Below are 19,223 nucleotides of genomic sequence, written 5' to 3' on the forward strand. Positions count from 1 at the left end.
GCATGAAAAGTGCTATACGTTTATACGATTGTGTAAACATGTTCATGAGTTTTACATAGACGAGCGCCCCCAGTCAGTTTTTATCCTAGGTCCGCCCATGTGCTTGATGATTCTGCAGCTATACTTAAACGCAAATCCAAGTTGAGAGGCACCATGTTGCTGTGAAGAATGTCATGGAGGCTACCTCTGGAGGGATACTCATAGACTAGCGCCGGCGTGTCAACTTCAAAGCAATAACCTATGAGCCTAACTATGTTTCTGTGAATAAGTTCACATTGGTTGCGGACTTCTTTTGGAAATGGCTCCCCATTCTCCGACATAGTACCACTAATCAGCTTCCTTACTACGACTCGTACATCATTAACAAGTCCCATGTAAACTTCTCCAAAGCCACCTCTTCCATTGAAATAAAAATCCTTTAAAAATGGCTCGAGCTCATCCCTTTTGAAAGGTCTCAGTTGTTTTGCTCTCTGCAACGTAAGCCCACTGTCCCTTACATAATTCAAGTGTGCTTTTGTGTTGAAGATGTCCATATTGTACAACTTGTGGAGAAAACCAGAGCAAAAGCTAGAAATGCTCGCACCTTGTGGGATGACATTTTGATTTGTATCTTGCGCTCCCCATAATGACCATTGATCACCTAGAGCTTTTTCTCGAATTTGCTGCTAATGATCTTCTTTAGGTGCCCCAACACATATTTTGCAAGTTCTTCTGTCTCAGCATGTTCCTTGATGTCCTTTCCAAGGTACTCAGATGAAAGCTTTGCAACTTTCTCTTCACAGCATTGTTCCTTTAGGAAACTAACTTGTTCAAATGATGAACTACTGATGCCAGTTTCCATGGTACTTGCCATTTTATCAAGCCTATCATTTATATGCCGTGCAACTGGTCTCTTCTTTGGGTCCGAGTCAATGCATTCCATGCCTATCTTGATGCATACTCTAACTTGCTCCAAGTGTGCCTCCGATTGATCTGATCCCTCCAACCTATTCATCCAAGTCTTAACCACCTACAAAATTGCAATTGTGACTTAGACATAGAAATAAACTATGACGACAAGTGATCTATGAAAAGAGACATGTTCAAAATTCTAATGGAAAAAATATAGCCATTATTATAAATTGAGCTATGCTGTTAGTTGGACATTGTATTTGCTGAAGAGTACGTAAGTGCATTTCTCACATGTGTCCACTTTAGATTAACCTGAGTAAGCTAGTTGGTATGAAACACAAATGGTATCCATGTAAAAAGGTCTTGAGTTCAAGAATGGGCTAGCACAATTAAAAAAAGTTGTAGCCTACTTTAAGACCACGTCAGGCCTAAGGGAGCCACACGTGCGGCCGTTTTTTCCACATTTCCTTATGAAGTTCGATCTTTTAGGTGGACTGGCAAGGACAAAAGTGTAAGCGGGGTGCTACAAATGCTATTTTAGTGCTACATCTTAGGACAAAGAGGCTTATATGCAAGTTTATTTTTTGTCGATAAAACAGGCAATGTGGTACTAAAGGTGGGGGTGCCACAAAATAGATGATGTTTTAGACTAAACCATGCATGTCCGAGACGAAATTTTTACAATTTCTGTTTTTCTTTTGGAGAGATTTACTTTACAATTTCTGTAAGGTAAACTAGAGTATAAGATATAGAGTGCAGATTTTGGCTGACAAGCTCCAGGAAGCCCAGTAGTAAAAAAAACGAAAATCATATTTAAAAGTTAAAAAAAAATCGAAAATATTTCTGTGAAAACTTGTATGTGTTCATTACGGATCTGTGAATTTTTATTTGAAAATATTGTGATTTGTAAGCTACACGGAAGAAACAAAATTGTGGCCCAACAAAAAAAGTCAGCCCATTTTGAATACATAGTTGTCTTTTTTTTTGTACACCATGTGTGAAAGTATATTATTGTTATAAAATTCCGCATACATAGTATAAATGTGTAGGTGTATTCACAATTTTGTCTATTTTTTGTTATGTACAAATACGGTATTTTAATACCAGGCTCCCTGGAGCCTAGCCTCCATTAGGCATTTTCAATAAGATATATAGTTATTTGAATACTTCAACATGGACCCAACACTTAATTGGTTCTTACATCCTCATGTTCTGGATACCCCTTCTCTCCTGTCAGTATTTCCAGGATGATAACGCCAAGACTGTATATGTCCGACGCGAATGTGAGTTTCCTTCCGAAAGATTCTGGTGCCAAATATCCCCTACAAGAATGTTTTTTAGATCATAGTCAATGAATGTGCACTCAAATATAAATTCATGCCAAACAAAAAGGCCTTTCAACAGACTGGCTTACATTGATCCACATGGGTTTAAAGTAGAAGCCCGGGTTCTCTCTTTATCAAGGCACCTTGATAGACCAAAATCAGCAATTTTGGGTACCATGTGATCATCTACCAATATATTACCAGGCTTCAGGTCTAAGTGGAGAATGTGTTCCTCATGAAGATGAAGTAAGCCCTCACATATTCCCTTGATAATATCGTAGCGCTCCCTCCATTCAAGTCCATGAGATGCATCTGCAGAGCAAAGGTTTTCATATTTCGCCCCTTAGATGTTGCTAATGTAATGTAAATCTACAAATTCCTAATCATGCAAAGCATTTTGAATGAGTTTTCTTTTAAGATGTTCTAACTTATTCTTAAGGAGCCAGGAATAGTGAATAAAACTCATTAAGCCGTTTGTTGTTGAAATAGATGGAGCCAAATTTATGCTCGTGCAAGTAACCTGGTAGAGCAGGGTATTTTTCTAGTGAATTCTAGTCTATAATAAGAATGAAAACAGAGTGAATACCAACAGATAATTGTCCTACCAGATGTAATTCACCGATGTTTGCTGAATATGGAAATGAATAAAAAAATATTTTACGTATGAATATAACTGGGAGCCATGCAATATACTGACGTCAAGTAAATACAACATCACAATCTTTGACAGGCCGTTGGATCAAAAGGAATAGATGGTTAAAAATAGTTCAAGAGCACTTTGAAATTTCTCATTTCAAATAGATGTATTGCTTTGCGTTGGACTCTGGGACTGTAATCACATTTGCTAAGAAAATAAATATAGGAATAGACATTACGATCATTACCAGAAACATACTTATCGAGGCTTCCGTTCGCTACATACTCAAAACATAGCAACCAATTTCGCAGCTCTGCCATGACAAATTTCCCTTCGCAATTTGCAGCTCTCCCTTGCGTGTCGGACAATATCCCAGGAAACGCACTATGTTTTTGTGCTTGACCTTCATTAGGCACTCAACCTCTTTATAGAATTTATTCTCATGTACACCAAATGTTTTGGACAGCTTCTTAACAGCGACCATCCCTTTTCCCACCATTGCCTAGTCACAACATGCATTAGTTGCCTGCACACGTGTGGTGGTGTAATTGTGATGTGCACATGTTGTTCATCTTTTAGATCACTGTGAGTTGGTCAGGAATGAGAAAGCTTAGTAGAAATACTTCACACCTTATAAGCTACCAATTTCCTGATCATCAGAGAAACCGTTTGTGATGTCTTCTAAAAGTGATAACGCCACGCGTGTTGGTTCTGTACTTCCATCTAGCAGCATGCGCTCCAGGTCAACTTTGTGTCTGATGCTAATGTCGCTATCCATTCACAATCAACACCACGGTGCAGCACCTTCAAAACAAGAGCAACATATATAACATTGCTTTAAGTCCACCATATACCCCATTCCATAAGTAACCATGAAAACATAATGGAGAAAGGATGATCACGCATATGTGTGCATCTCCACATTAGCTAGTGAATTACTCAAGTATTATAAACGACAAATATTTTGCTATTTCGCTTGTTTGAATCGTAATAGCTTGAGGATACAAGTCACCAACTCGTGAACAGTTTGTTTGATTTTAAATAGTTAGCATAATACAGATCGATCAAGTTGACGATTTGATGACGAGAATATGAAATACAAATATCATAGATCTACAGTTGAGACTGGCAATATTCATGTGTGATTAACATGATTTTTTTAACGGTAAGAAGTTAGCAGTTTGAAAGTGCGCACCATTCAGCGACAATAACAGATTCTTATATAGCTAGCCCGATTTGATCTGGACTAGTTGTCCTTTTGGGCTACTATACTAGCAGTCTAGCACACGCGACAAGAAATTAGGAATAAAAAGGAGGCAGAACAAAGTTAATTAAGATGAAATCAAAATACTATGTATGCAGCATGGTCTCGATAGAGGCCATCCAGCTCAGAGAGAGAGAGAGAGAGAGAGAGAGAGAGAGAGAGAGAGAGAGAGAGAGAGAGAGAGAGAGAGAGAGAGAGAGAAGAAGAAGCCACATGTGGTACATACCAACGAGCAGTGAAGTACAGTTAAGTAGCTAGTCCTGTAGAACCCGCTGGCCGTGAGCAGAGATGGGCGAGATCTGGATCACCACGGCGCTCCTGAGCTTTGAGGAAGACGACGACAACCCAGGCCACAATGTCAACGCTTCGATGGTGGCTAGAGCGTAGATGTCCTCCAGCCAGATTAGTGTTTGGTGTAGTAGAGCAAGTTGAGCCGCAATTATACATGATGATGCTTCATTGGTTCCACTGAACTAATGCTGCGATTAACTTGGTCTCGTCATTATAAAGATACTATATCGGCCACGTTCTCCGTCCGTAATCACATGCTGTAAAATATACAGTACACAGTAGTAGTTGTAACTTGTAAGTTGTTAATAATTACCTTGCAGCGATAAACTGCAGAGGATTGTAATTGCAACCTCCACACCAGTTGACCGCATCCTCCTATCATCAGGTGACACGTTGTTTTCTTAACCCTTCCACGGCGAGCCTCGCCGCCGGCAGGAACGGACGGCAACCGTCGCCGTGATGACTGTTGTAGAACACCTCCGCCGTCGTGAACGGCAACCCCGCCGATGAGCTCCACACGTCTCTCTGCTCCACACGCGTCGACCGGGTGCGCAGGAAAGGGATGCCGTCGCCGCGGAGAGCGTCCGGCTCCCGCGCGTGTAGGCGGGGTCAAACAACAAGTGGAGAGGATTGACGGTGGGGAGAGTGGACGCATGCGGCTGGGGTATACGACGGCACGCGGCGGGTCGTTAAGGGCGGGACGACGACGGCCGTGTATGAGGAGCGGCGGCCGGCAACGGTGGAGGAAGAAGGGGATGGACACGAGGCAGTGGCTGGAGAGAGAGAAAGTTAGTTTTTTTTAGACACTAAGAGAGAAAGTTAGTTTTCTTTTTGAGGTGGAGAGAGAGAGAAAGTTAGTTTTTTTTTGAGACAAGAGAGAGAAAGTTAGTGGGTGCCGATTGCCGAAAGCCGAGCAAGACCTGCCTCGAAATCTCCAATGCCTCCGAGGCCCAGGCCCAGGACGTGAAGGAGCCCCGCGATGCGACCCAGCAACCCTCCCGGCCCATTCCGGGCCGAGACCTGCCTCCACTGCCCCGCGAGCATGAAGGCGCCGCCGCTCGCGCAGCGACAGCTCCCCGTCGCCCCTTCGAACTCCGGCGACAAGCCTTCTCGCCCGCGACGGCTCCCCGGACGCAGCTACCCCATCCAACCGCGATGAGCAAGCCAACGGCGGGCCCGACGGTGGCCGCCGCGGCGCAGAAGCAGATGGCGCTCCTCCAGAAGGCCGATGCCGACGTCGGCAGCCTCGTCGCCAACTTCTCCGCCCTCATCAACATCGCCCGCGTACGCCCCCGCTCCCTCCTACCACTCTTCGGCGCCCTCGCCTCTGGCTAACCAACCCCCTGCTAACGCTACTGCGGGTTCTCCTACGTCGTCTCAGGTGAACGACCCGGCCGTGCGCAACTCGCAGGAGGCATTCCAGATGGACATGCGCGCCTCCCGCGTGGTAACCACCACTCGCCCACCATTTGTTCGGAGATATGTTTCTTCCCACTGTTTGAAATTTTGATGCTCAAAATCGAAGGGAACATATGAATTAAATTAACTGCTCCATTTCCGTAATAATACCAATATGATTCTGAGATCTAACCCTGTTAATGGAGCTCGAAATTGTGACACGTCACCTAATTAGGTGACTCTAGAACCCCGAAGATATCCCTGTATTGCATCCTGCAATCCTCTAGCACAAAAGTCCGAAAGATTGTATCTCATAAGTATGAAGTGTACGAATATGATACACCTACACTGAAATGTGGCTGCTAGATTCAATAAGGATATGATCAAAACAAAGATCAGTTTGGTACACGTAAGCTGTACTGAGGAACTAAGTCTAGATGGGCAGAGTAAGATTTCAGGAATATAATTTTAAACTCTAAGCACCCGCACCCCAGCACTGGTAGATGGATTTCATGGTCTTGGACTTTAAAAAAACCCAATTTCCCATACACACGGTTGGTAAGTAGTACTCCTCAGTGGAGATGAGAAGAAGCGAGGACTGCCTTAGGTTGGTTGCCATAATTAGTGTTGTGACTTGAACAAGTTGAAACACTTTTTCTTTCTCTACGGAGACTATATAGCAGCTGATCTGATGTCGATGTTGTACCCCCTCCGTTCTAAATTACTCGTCGCAGAAATGAATGTATCTAGAACTAAAATACATCTAGATACATCCATACCTGCGACAAGTAATTCGGAACGGAGGGAGTATACTGCAACCTACTGTGTTTTGGGCTAATTTTAGAATACCATCAAATCTAGTACTGTATTAACTATTCTGGGCTTTGTCTTGTTTGGTTGTCAAATGATATTTATGTTTCCAGGTACATTCAGCAGACTCTCTGTTGAAACTAGTGTCGCAACTTAAGAGGACAGCCATCCTTTCTGGGCTTGCTTCTTCGAGTGAGACTGTTGTTAGGAAGATTGAGGTGTTCAGTCAGCATGCAGAGGGGACAGATAGAATGCTGCAGAGGATTGGGCAGGAGGCAGCAACAAGCCTTAAGGAGTTGGAGGCACATTACTACTCATCTGTTGTGTAGACTTTGATCACAGTTGAGGTGAATATATCTTTGTCACTGAAAAAAATGTGTGTTCTTAGTTGATACATGGGAATAGTAGGAGAAAGCAGGAATTGTATATGCTTGATACAATAGTTTAATTAGGGTACCATCTATGTTCTGTAATAGCATATGCAGTGAGTAGTCCAAGAAAATATATGTTCTGTAATAACATATATGCAGTGAATAGTCCAAGGAAATACCACGAGTCGAATAAAGACTTCATGACTTGACACGGTCAGAATTTTGGTGAGAAGGAACTGCAACCAAGATTAGTATTTAGAAATGGTTGTTGCTGCTTGATAGTAGTTCATAACCAATGCTTTAAATTTCTTTACACCCACTTGTCCTGCATACCTTTACAATTGATAATTTACTGATTCAATTTAGAGGCAAGAACTTAGCTAATGAATAGTTCATGAAGAAAGAGTCGAGTAACAATGTGTTTTCTGGGGATGTACAAAATTTTATATTTCCGCGTAACTAATAATTGACAAGTTCGCCTCTGTCAGCTTAATTGAAAAATGTGGCTCACTGCTTCCTACAAGTTTGCCTCTGTCAGCCCTTTACTCCCAATGATGCCGCTAGTCTTGGCTATTGCCATATGTGAGCAGTATGATGATTTTATTGCATGGCACTTCGATGAAAAAGGGCTCTTCTCATATGTATCACACGGACTTTTGAACATGGTTCCACGGGACCCTTTATGAATACTAAAATTCAAAAACAATAAATGGAAAACAATAAACTTCATTATTTTTTAAACATACATACATACATATACGCATGTGTGAACTTTCACAAAGAAATGACATCCGTGGTATCCTAGACAAAAGAACAATGTTTGAATGAATCGTAAGATCTCGGTGCTATTGTCTTAACTAAGAGTACCACGGGTGTCATTCTTTCACGAAACTAGAATGGTTGGTCAATTTCGATACCCCAAAATTTCATGTTTTTCTAATCTTTATAGGTTTTTTTTCATATTTTACTATTCATGTGGGTGTGCATGAAACCATGTTTACCTTTGTATTTTTGCAACATTCTCTATTTATTAGTAACTTTCTTTAGGGATAACTAATTAGCAATTTTAAATTACATCATTCAGCAATAGAAACAGATTCAGATTTAATTTAGATTTTGAGAAGCAAGATTTTATGGCTAGCCGCATGTACGTACAAATGAGAGCTCCTATGCAGCGCTACCGATCTGGCGCTCACGCCCCCAGTGCTGCGCAGGCCCCTCTACTGTTCACCCTCGCAATGTGAACCTTTTTCTTTGGTTTTTTCCAATTGACCGGCGACCACTTGGCCTTTGACTATCAAAATAAAAATTCTGAAATTTGATTTTTTAATGTACTCCCTCCGTAAAGTAATATCAGACCTTTCATACGAAAATCCACTTCTAAGCCCAGGCTCATCTGCACCCGCGCTAAAAAAACAAATCAAAACAAGTACTAGAAAAATTCAAAAAGTTCCAAAAAAACATTGTATGATAAATAATTTGATACATGAGGTCCACTCCAATTTATAAATCATTTGGACCTCTGAGCAGCTCTTGGCAAAAAAGATAAATTCGGGGTCTGTAAAAAAAGTTTACTGTTCATGCATTGTTCTGACCGGATTTGTCTTTTTTATTGAGAGCTACTCAGATGTCCAAATAATATGAAAATTGGAGCGTACCTCACGCCATAATTTTTTTAGCATGCAAATGTGTTTTTGGAATTTTTTATGAATTTTTTTGACCGGGTGCAGACCTTTCAGATGACTACTTTATTGATGTAAAATGTCTTATATTACTTTACAGACCAAGTACAAAACAAGGGAGAAAAGGTTCACAAAATTGAAAATAAAGTTCTCAAATTTTTAAAAAATTCATAGATTTGAAATATTTTTGAGAAAATCGAGAAAAGTATGTATTATTTTTAGAAAATTCATGAACATTGAAAAAGTTCACAAACTTTTGAATTAAGTATGAAATTCAAGTTGAACTTTTTGCAATTGCAATCCAAAGGACGAATCTGCCTATACATGTGGAGATGGACTCTTTGCAAGCTGTAAGGATGATAAATGATGTGACCATTGATAGATCAGTCTTTACCTCGCTGGTGGAGGAAATCAAGCTTCTTAGCAATCTCCGTACAACTATTTTTCCTCATGTTCATCGTAGCCAAAATAATGTTAGTGATTATTCGGCAAAATTTGCTAGAACTGAGAGTAGAACCGTCGTTTGGCTTAACTCTGGCTTGTTAGAGGTTATTGATCTTTGTAATACGGACCGTGGCTTTACCACTTGAGTAATACAAAGTTCACCCGCAAAAAAAAGAGTATGAAATTCAAGTTCATGAAGTTGAAAAAATTATGGAATTTTTTTCTAAAATTCTACATTGAAAAAAGTTCACAAACTTTTGAATTAAGTATGAAATTCAAGTTGGTGAAGTTGGAAAAAATCTGAAAGTTTTTCCAAAATTCTATGTTGAAAAAAGTTCACACGTTTTTTTTAAAAAAGAGAAAAAAAAAGAAAATGAATTACAGAAGAAAGTAACCGTCTAGGAATACTTGTGGGCTTATACTAGAGTGAACGGCGAGTCAATTAAATATGATTTTTGTTTTGCAAAAACAATGAAATATGAAAAATTAATATGCTGGATCCCGCGCTAAGGCACACCAAGTTTTTGTGTCTTCTAGTTAAAATATGTTAAAACGCATTCAAATGTGGTAGTAGTATTTTATTTTGTTTTGAACCGAAATGTGGTAGTAGTGTTTGTTTAGATATTTTGAGACGGCGATATGGCAAGTGACCCGGCGGCAAGGCATGCATGTGCCAAAGCCTGCAGCTCAAGATTTTCTGTTGGGATCCGTCCTGTGTGCGTGCGTGTCCTCTTCCCACGTGATGGCGAGAGGTGGAGTATCCTCCGGCTGACTCACGCCGATCTTATCCTAACCTCCCCGCGACCGTGCCGGCCCCGCAGCCAGCAGATTCATCCATCCAATCCAACGCACGTCGCGAAACAGCAGCACCCAGCCGGCCCCCGGTTCCCGATCTCATCCCCCATAAATAAGCCCACCAAGGAAGGAAATCGAAGCGCATCGCATAGAAGTAGTTTCCATCCATCCATCCGTTTCTCTCGTTGCTAGGTAGCTAGATCTTGACCTTGTTGTTGCAGGGCCGGCGATGGACGGCGGGAAGAAGGGCGGCCGGGAGCGCAAGGCTTCGCAGGAGCGCAGCGACCGCAAGTCGGGCACCGGGATGAGCGGCGACGCCAAGAAGGGCGGCCGCGGCGGCAAGTTCACCTGGGAGGGCGCCGACGGCTACACCGACGAGGACCTCGACCTCGTCGCCAACAGGGGCGCGGGGACCGGCGCCTCCGCCTCCGCCTCCGGCAAGAGCAAGTCCTAGGGGCTAGGGTGATGATGCCTCATCCGCCGGTCGCTTTGCCGTCCGTCCGATCCATAGCTTTCTCAATCGTGTCAGTTGCTGAATAATTAGATCGAGCCGTGGCGTGTTTGGCATGTATATATATGATCTAGTACTTCCAGTCGTGGAGTTGCTAATTAGGTGTTTGGATCTCGCTCCTAACTTGGGTTCAACCTTGCCTTGCGTCTCTGTCATCTTGGCTGTTCCTCCAGGGTGGATTTCTGCTCAAATCACCCATGCATCTGTTATCGCCCGACAACACCTATGCTTTCTTCAGTGCGGCGGTTCATCCTAGCTTGCTTGTGGTCTACTAGTAGGAGTACTATGATCTCTGAACCAGCTGACCAGAAGATGAAGAAGATCCATGGAGATCACTTCTTTCTTATCTGTGCCTAATGCTATATGCAGTCTTGCGTGCGTGCTGCCTGTGTTGTTGCGAGAGGTGCTTGCTTGTGTGTGCCACAGGCAAAACGGCTGACAGAGATCAAAAGATCATATCAACCAAACGACTCCACCCAAGGAAAACAGGGGAAGAGTCAGCATGGAGCAAAGCGGTGCACCTTGTAATAAATAAAGCTGATGAACATGTATGTATACATGGGAAAATATATGGCATATTATCCCTGATTATTGCTTGCCTGCTTTCCTACAAACAAAACAACCACTTAAGCTGCAGATTTGCTTGATTATTGGTTGATGATTACTTAGCATTAACAGAACCAAGTTTTTGTGGCTTTGAGCAGAGGCGGAACAAGCTGACATTTGCTGCCCAGGTTCATGCCTGCTGAAAAGTGAAAACACAGATACTAAGATGATTGCACCAACATAAATGTCAGTGAAATAATAGGCTTGTTGAAATACTACCCATGTTACTTGGCATGGGTAGAGGCAGAACAGAGGCAGTTTTTTAAGCCTTGGACAGAGGCATCATATGTCAATTAAATAAAATACTAAAGGGGCATCAAATGGATCAGCTAGCAAGGGTATCAATTGACTGCGTGTATAGCTCCAAGTAAAGTTTTACAGCAGAGCCAGCATCAAAGCAAAAGTGACCATAACTGAATCAGGCAGGGTCCCTATTACATTTTCCAGTTTGGAACGTGTTAGCCGTCCGCCGCCGCCGCCATTCTGGCCAAGCAATCGAGCGATGCAATTCTCCGTTTCTCTTCTCTCTTCTTCTCCAGGAGCAGTGTGTGATTTGTGCCATGCTCATGTAAACATGTTAATGCAACAGTGCATGTCCAGGACTAATGAATGGCTCATAGAACAAGCATCAACATGGTGTAAACCATACATAATTCAGAGACATGGCTAACTCAGACCAGTGATGCCTATAAATCACACATTCAAGCAACACTTTCAGGTTCATTGCAAAGCAAGCAGGTTATGTCATCAACTCATTGTCTAATAGCTAACTAACAGCAATCAATCATCATTTGTGCTTCCAAACAAGCCAGAGTGGAAACCATCTTTCTGTCCCAACCTAGGAGAACAACAAGCACCCAGGCCCCAGCAGAACGACCCCGAGGTATGGGACCAAGATTTCACACTATGGCTGTCACGGCAACCGAAAAACTTGGTGACCTCTGTCCTGTCTTCCTAATTATTTCCTATAAATCCAGGTTCTAAAACGCCTTTCCATAAGCATCTACATTTGTTCTTCTTTATAACCACTAGAAATGGGCATTCAATGACAGGGAATGGCACAAAGCTACAATATCTGACACAATGCACAAAAGAATGTATGAGGATAAAATGAATAGTTGGGAAAACTTGCACATTGCTGAAATGCAGATTAATGATTACTCCCAAACCTGAATGTACAGACCATCCATTCCACGAAGAGACAATTTGCACATATGTTGCATTTTTCTGATGCAGCATGCAAGCAAACTACATGAGACAATGAAAAGCACCAACACACACGGACTACAATCTCTCTAGAGGATACCATATATGCAAAAGAGTGTCACTTAAAGTCTGATTAACGAACATGTGTACCATATACAGAATGTTATTTCCGCTGGTTTGAAGCGAGCTTGGCAATGAGCTCATACAAAACAAAGGGGTAGGTCGTGGCTACATGGCCCTAGCCAGTAGTTGCCATTAGTGCCTGCAGACGCAAGGAAGATAGGACTTGGATAAACATCAAGCACGCCTCCTTCAATCCGTCGCAGTGGTGCTGCTTGGATAGAAGGAGAGTGCACACCACCAAGCTCACGCACATGTGCTCAGACAACCGCTTTTCACAGATGAACTTGAACTGTTGAAGATCATACCTGCTTGCCGCTACAAACAAGTATTGCAGCCATCGCAGTCGCATCTCATGTTCTACCTCTTCTTGTATTTGTTCTACCTCTTCTTGTGTTTGTGCCACAACTTCTGACATTTTATTCTCTGATATTTTACCCCTTGTTGCTTCCTCTACTTGTCCTTGTTCCAGTACTCCTAGTATTTCATCCTCCACCATACTGACACTGTCCTTCTCCATCATTAGGAACGAGTCTGTGGAGATGAAGCAAAGCAACACCCTAAACACTTTTGCTTCCATAACTTTGATTCTATTGGACGTGGTGGTGCCCTCATTCATGGGGCCAAAGGTTTACGCCATGAACACTTGAGACCTGGCAGTGAGCACACACCGGTGTGCAACGAACGTCTCACCGCCGACCTCGAACATCACATCAACACCCACCTTATTTTGATGGAGGTGACTAAAATGCTGGTGTATGTCAAGCAGGGGCACCTTGGCACTAGTGTCAGTGGCGTCTGGGGTGTTGGCCTTGCAAACCACGATATCGCACCGGATGGTGAAACAATCATGCTTTAGACTGGCTGATCATTCAAGGGCATCTCTTCTCAAAAACTCGTCGCAGCCCCAACAAGGATTACGCCGGGAGAAGTCATTAGTTTGACTAATTCGATGAATGTACATTGGCGTCTGCTTCTCGACCTTGTCAACAAGATTAAAGCCGAACTTGGCCGCGACGCCCTCCTCAACCTCTTCGTTGTAGTGGCGGGAAAGGCTGAGCGAAATGAAGTGGCACAACTCTGGTTCTCGTCGTTGGGGTAGTACTCAATGGACCAATTATGGCCTCCTACCATGAATGTTTCGGTGCCCACGCTCTCGCCGTTGGCCAACTCCTTTTTGCTACCCGAGTAGCCCTTAATCAAGACCAGTTGGTACCCGCTGTCTGTGCCCGCGCCGGCGTGGATGCCGGACGTTTCGCAAGTGCACCGATTGTCGCCGTCAAGGACCCGATACACCGGCGAACGACGACATGGCGGACCTGCGAGCTCACGGGAAATTGACGACCTACTTAGTCGCCATTCACATTCCTAAGTATTAGTGCTCGTCACGTTATTGGGTTTAGACCCTCACAGTGCACGAGCTACAAATCCCGTCCCCATCACGGTCACCCTGTTTGGGCAAATCCTGAGTGTTTGGGAAAATTCCCCTAAAAAAAGGAGTGTTTGGGATCATCGCTAGAGCTTCAAAGTACACCAGAATGAAAGTAAAAATACACCAGGATGGAGAGTGATTGACAAAAAACTACCACTTTAGGGGTTTGCGTCCCACAGAACTACCACTTAAAAAAAAATGACCGAAAACTACCAAAATTTTATAAAATGATAGTTTTTAGTCACAAAATTATAAAATTTTCGTAGTTTTTGGTCACTTTTTTTAAAGTGGTAGTTCTGTGGGACGCAAACCCCTAAAGTGGTAGTTTTTTGTCAATCACTCCCAGAATGGAAGTCATGTTTTTGGGAATAGGGCACAGCTACAACACTGGACTTTGAAAAATATTCAAGCTCTCCCATTAGGGACACCATCCAGGGAGAACAGAAAGCACCCAGGGGAAAGTTCGTAGGTATTGGACCAAGATTTTACACTATCGCTGTCACGGTAACCGAAAATCTTGGTGGCCTATGTCATAACTTCTAAGTTCTTTCCCCTAAATCCAGGTTCATAAAATGCCTTTCCAAAAACATCTACATTTAATTTGTTCTTCTTTACAACCATTAGAAAAGTGACAGGTAAAAGTCAAAACATAACCGCATGCTCAGAGAAATATACGAGGATAACAAGACTAGCTGGGAAACTTGCACACTACTGCGATGCAGATACATGTTGATGCTTTACACTGTAATTTATAAACCATCAATTCCATTGAAGAGAAAGCTTCCCCATATGTTTGGTTCTTCAAATTCAGTATATAAGCAAATTTTACATGACGAGACAAAAGCAAGAAATACCATATTCGCAGAATACTCTCACTTGAGGTCTAAGAACACATGGGTACCATATATATGCAGAGTAAGTGTTACTTCTGGGTCGAAGCAATAAGCTTGGCAATGAACTCATTCACAAGAGAGGGATATGTCGTATACACATGATCCCAACCATCAGTCGCCATTACTGTCTGCAAACGCGAGGGGGATTGGGCTTGGATAAACTTCAAGCACGCTGCCTTCAATCCATGGCAGTGGTGCTGCTCGGCTAGAGCAAGAACAGATGCCACCGAGCTCACACCTATGCGCAGAGACAGCTGCTTTTCACAGATGAACTTGAGCCGCTGGAGATCGTACCGGTCTGCTGCTACAAGCAAATCTAGCAGCCATTGCAGCCCCGTTTCATCCTCCACCTCTTCCACTTCTTGTCCTTGTTCCTCGGCTGCTTCTGACATTGCATTCTCCTCCATGATCTCCTCGTACATCTCAGGGAATGAGTCTGTGTAGACGAAGCTAAGCAAAGCCTTGAACACCTTTGCTTCCATGTCTTTGATATGTATGACACTGGATGAAGCAGTGCCCTCTTTCATGGGGCCAAAGAGTTGTGCCATGAACACCGTGGATCGGGCAGCGAGCACACAGCGGTGTGCGGCGAAGGTCTCGTCGCCGACCTGAAACGTCACATCGGAACCCACCTTATTCTGAAGGAGACTGCTAAAATCTTGTTGTATGCCCGAAGGGAGAGCCTCGGTGCCACCGGCATCATCATCCTTGGTGTTACAAACCACGACGTCACACCGGATGGTGAAACAATCAGACCTGAGATCCGCTGACCGTTCAAGGGCATCTGTTCTCACAAACCTGCCATTGCCCCAGGTTGGCGCGCTGCCGGAGAAGCTGCGAGTCTCACTGGTTCCATGGACGTACATTGGCATCTGCTTCTCAACCTGGTCGATGAGACTAAAACTGAACTTTGCCTCCACGGCCTTTTCAACATCTCCGTCGACATCGACATCGGTGTCGAGAAGGGTTAGAAAGAGCGAAATGAAGCCGGCGCAGTGCGGGTTGTCGCCGTTAGGGTAGTACTCGATTAACCAATCATGGCCTCCTATTGTGAAAGAACCAGAGGTGACGCACTCGCCCATGGACAGGAGGTCTTTGATGCGCGAGTAGGCCTTGACCATGAACAGGTGGTACCCGCTGTCCCCGCTGGCGTCCACGGCCGACGTCTCGCAGATGGACTGGTTGTTGCCGTCGGCGACAGACACGCCCGTGAAGGACGACATGGCGATGGCGGACCTGTAGAAAATCAGTCTACGTACTCAGTCACCACTCACGTTCCACTCTGCAAAACTCTTCCCAATTGATGTGCAAAACTTGGGGCAAAACTAAGCTTGGGAGTTGGGAGTTGGATCGATGGGGTTGGAGGCGAACGAACCTGGGCTTGCACCGGCGGCCGCCGGAGTCGCCGAAGCCGCTTCTGCAGGAAAGAGAGAGCTTACCTTCTCTTTTTAGGAACGCCTAGAGCTTAGAGCTAGGGTTAACGACTGAACGCGTTCGTTATTGGGCTTCAGTCCACGAGCTGCAAAGCCCGTTACTCAAGGGTACTATTTATTCGGTATAAATTGAGATGAATTTGTTTTTTAGAACATTATTTTATTTTACAAACAATCGAGCTGAATTTTGTGGGGTACAAGAATACCATCCAGTCAAAAAATTTGCTATATTACATTTGAATTTGTATTTATGGAATGCCCAACACACCTTCACTGATTTTCTTATCACCAAATTATTAATTTGGGTTAAACATTTTTTTAAAATTTCAGAAATTTTGGAATAGGAATATGTTTGTGAAAATACAATTTTGAATTTCGGAACAATTTTTTCAAACAGTAATATTTTTTAAAATTTCCGAACAAATCTGGAAACATGAATTTTTATTAATAGAAAACATATTATAAATTTTGAGAACAAAATAAAAACCAGAACAATTTTTGAAATTATAAATATAAAAAATGAAGATTTTTTTGAAATTTTAAATATTTTGTGAATTACAAAATAAGAGGAAGAAGAAGAAATGAAACAAAAAATAAAGAAAATAAAGAAAATAAAAAAATAGTGCAAAAAGGAAATTGTTTAAACTGCCACTAGGTAGAAAAATTATAATCTTTATATGGGAGGGAATTTTTTTCGTAAATACAGCGAAGTGGCAGGGTAGGGAGGTCATGGGATTTGTGAACGCAGTTGAACTGGCACTTGGGAGGAGCTTCGCCTCTCGCGAGTAAAAAATTTGCAGTTGCGGGTCCAAATCTGGATGTAAGTTGGCTGTTTGGTTGGGCTGCCGGCTTCAAAGCATGGAAAGCTGGCGGGAAGCCCAACTAAACACCCTCTAAGACACGCCAACTGCACGCTATTGAGAATGTTTTTGTTTCAGTCTTTCCATGCGTTCTCGTCAAACTCTGCCGCCGGCAGGCATTGCCGACGAGCTTCGCGGCATACGATAACCCTGGAGAATTCAAAATTTCAGGATGGAGATGAAACGAATCTGGATATTTGGCCATGGCCCATGGTTTACCTGAAACGCATACTCCGTCAGCATCATGGAAGATCGATTGGTTCCACTGGATTTCATTCATTTGCTTGTCATGGTCGCTGTTAACGATTGTACCCCTTTCGTTCCTAAATATGTAAGACCTTTTAGAGATTTTAATATAGACTATATATGGAGCAAAATAAGTGAATTTACATATATACATCAGTATAAGAATCTCTAAAAGAATTATATTTAGAAACAGAGGGAGCATGTATGGATGCTTGATGCTACAGGCTCTTGCAGGTGCTGTCGCAAAGTTTAAAGAAGTACTCCCTCCGTCCCAAAATTCTTGTCTTAGATTTGTCTAGATATAGATGTATCTAATACTAAAACGTGACTTAATACATCCGTATCTAGACAAATTTAAGACAAGAATTTTGGGACGGAGAGAGTATTATCTATTGAATTCATGCTTCAGTCAGTTGCTCTAAAAGTCCGAACCGATTGAGAGGGACGAACAATATATTTCAACACTATCTGCATGGTGTTTTTTTTTTTTTGCGAAATGTCTGCATGGTGTTTTATAGTAGAGGCGGCAGAAATTATGAAGCGAAGAATAGCTTTGAGCTCGAATGCTATTCGGTATACTGACGGAACGTTTTTACATCACCCTCACAAATCCATACAATGGTGGTTAATTTGGCGGCAACGTGATGTGACCTTCACCAGCAATTACCCAAACCCTATGAATAGGCGCTCAACAGTCAACAGTCAGTACACAGAGCAAAGAGATAAGGACTGTGCTAACGACCAGTCGACTGTTCGTTAGTAACAGATCCACACGAGTCTATCCCTATACAATCCACTTCTTCCGATAGTAACGAATACTATGCATGCATGCAACGCCCACCAGCGCTTTCTATAATCACATTGAGCTGCTCAAGTGTATTTTCAATAGTCAATCCCATGCAACCATGCAACCATGCATATAGAACAAAATTGATGACATCACCAAATATTCTCTTCAATCGTTGAATTTAAAATGTTTTGTAGCTTAAACCGTCGCTCCGATTGAAAATTGTTTTCACATAAAATATTCGTTCTGACGAGACCTTCAAAACAAGATCCCATGTTGGTATGTTTCGACGACTTTTTTTGGGGGTCAAAAGTTACCAGCCCTAGGCTAAATAAGTTATCACCTCTATGGTACGTCAGTTGCCATCCTGTTTACATAAAAATTACCGAGACATAAAAAATGACTCCTCCAACATTCTTTCCATGATGCAAATGCACTAGAGCACACGAAAGCATATGTCATTGTAGATTCTCGCTATTTCAAAACTGTAAAATATTTTATGAAAGGACTAACTTTCGACTAATCAGACAGTAGTAACATATCCGAACGGTGCTACTTTGCATGCATGCAAACTTGCAAAGGCCACAACCCACGTGAAGTTCCCTCTCCCTCATGCATGCATGTGTAGAAAACCGAAATGATGATGTCATCAAAGATTCTGATTCAAAAACCGTTTTGACATAAAAAAATCCATCATGACGAGAGCTTAGAAACTAGATCTCATGTTGGTATGTTATGACGACTTTTTTTGGGTCAAAAGTTACCATGTTGCTTACACGATATTACCCGTGCATAAACCTGGTTTCTCTAACCTCATTATCAGCTCAGGTTAAAGTTACTGTGGTGTTTGTTGTGTGATTTATCACGTATACAATGTCTATAGTACTAAATTATTTACACAGATGTTATTGGGGTATGTTTTCAAACAACCCCCTCGCCAAAAGTTATCAGGACCGAGGCACATAATTTTATCAGGTCTGCGACGTGTGAGTTACCATGTTATTCACACAAAAGCTATCAGGGGATATTTCAGCAACCCTCCCCCCACTCGACAAAGTTATCAGGACCGTGGCACATAAGTTATCATGTCTGCGGTGTGTGAGTTACCATGCTATTTGCATAAAAGTTACCAAGGGAAATTTAATCAACCACCCCTACCCCCCCCCCCTCATCGGCGGCAAAGTTACCAGGACCGATGTACATAAGTTATCAGGTTTGCGA

At 42.7% G+C, this 19,223-nt stretch overlaps 3 protein-coding genes and 2 pseudogenes across 3 annotated transcripts; 2 read left to right on the plus strand and 3 right to left on the minus strand.

Moving 5' to 3' along the window:
- Window positions 1–636: 636 nt before the first annotated feature.
- LOC119314489 lies at window positions 637–3,645 on the minus strand (annotated as a pseudogene).
- Window positions 3,646–5,466: 1,821 nt separating this feature from the next.
- Window positions 5,467–7,143, plus strand: LOC119319497 (mediator of RNA polymerase II transcription subunit 22a-like). Its single transcript, XM_037593970.1, has 3 exons — window positions 5,467–5,692; window positions 5,790–5,855; window positions 6,730–7,143. Exons 1-3 carry the CDS (start codon window positions 5,564–5,566, stop codon window positions 6,943–6,945), a joined length of 411 nt encoding a protein of 136 aa, XP_037449867.1. The 5' UTR covers window positions 5,467–5,563; the 3' UTR covers window positions 6,946–7,143.
- A 2,771-nt stretch (window positions 7,144–9,914) lies between these two features.
- LOC119319499 lies at window positions 9,915–10,765 on the plus strand. The gene is made up of 2 exons (XM_037593971.1): window positions 9,915–10,062; window positions 10,130–10,765. Exon 2 carries the CDS (start codon window positions 10,138–10,140, stop codon window positions 10,360–10,362), a length of 225 nt encoding a protein of 74 aa, XP_037449868.1. The 5' UTR covers window positions 9,915–10,062; window positions 10,130–10,137; the 3' UTR covers window positions 10,363–10,765.
- A 1,629-nt stretch (window positions 10,766–12,394) lies between these two features.
- On the minus strand, window positions 12,395–13,791 carry LOC119315507 (annotated as a pseudogene).
- Window positions 13,792–14,692: 901 nt separating this feature from the next.
- Window positions 14,693–15,899, minus strand: LOC119314846 (BTB/POZ and MATH domain-containing protein 1-like). Its single transcript, XM_037589534.1, has one exon. The coding sequence runs from the start codon at window positions 15,897–15,899 to the stop codon at window positions 14,706–14,708; it is 1,194 nt and encodes a 397-aa protein (XP_037445431.1). The 3' UTR covers window positions 14,693–14,705.
- Window positions 15,900–19,223: the final 3,324 nt, after the last annotated feature.

The sequence above is a fragment of the Triticum dicoccoides genome, chromosome 6A, assembly GCF_002162155.2.
Source record: "Triticum dicoccoides isolate Atlit2015 ecotype Zavitan chromosome 6A, WEW_v2.0, whole genome shotgun sequence".
Classification (NCBI taxonomy): Eukaryota; Viridiplantae; Streptophyta; class Magnoliopsida; order Poales; family Poaceae; genus Triticum; species Triticum dicoccoides.

Excerpts from the sequence above, each read along its gene's own strand:
- LOC119314846 (XM_037589534.1), bottom strand. The coding sequence starts at position 15,899 with ATGTCGTCCTTCACGGGCGTGTCTGTCGCCGACGGCAACAACCAGTCC.
- LOC119319497 (XM_037593970.1), top strand. The coding sequence starts at position 5,564 with ATGAGCAAGCCAACGGCGGGCCCGACGGTGGCCGCCGCGGCGCAGAAG. Across the intron at positions 5,693-5,789 it reads CCCTCATCAACATCGCCCGC|GTGAACGACCCGGCCGTGCG; the intron begins GTACGCCCCCGC and ends ACGTCGTCTCAG. Across the intron at positions 5,856-6,729 it reads ACATGCGCGCCTCCCGCGTG|GTACATTCAGCAGACTCTCT; the intron begins GTAACCACCACT and ends TTATGTTTCCAG.
- LOC119319499 (XM_037593971.1), top strand. The coding sequence starts at position 10,138 with ATGGACGGCGGGAAGAAGGGCGGCCGGGAGCGCAAGGCTTCGCAGGAG.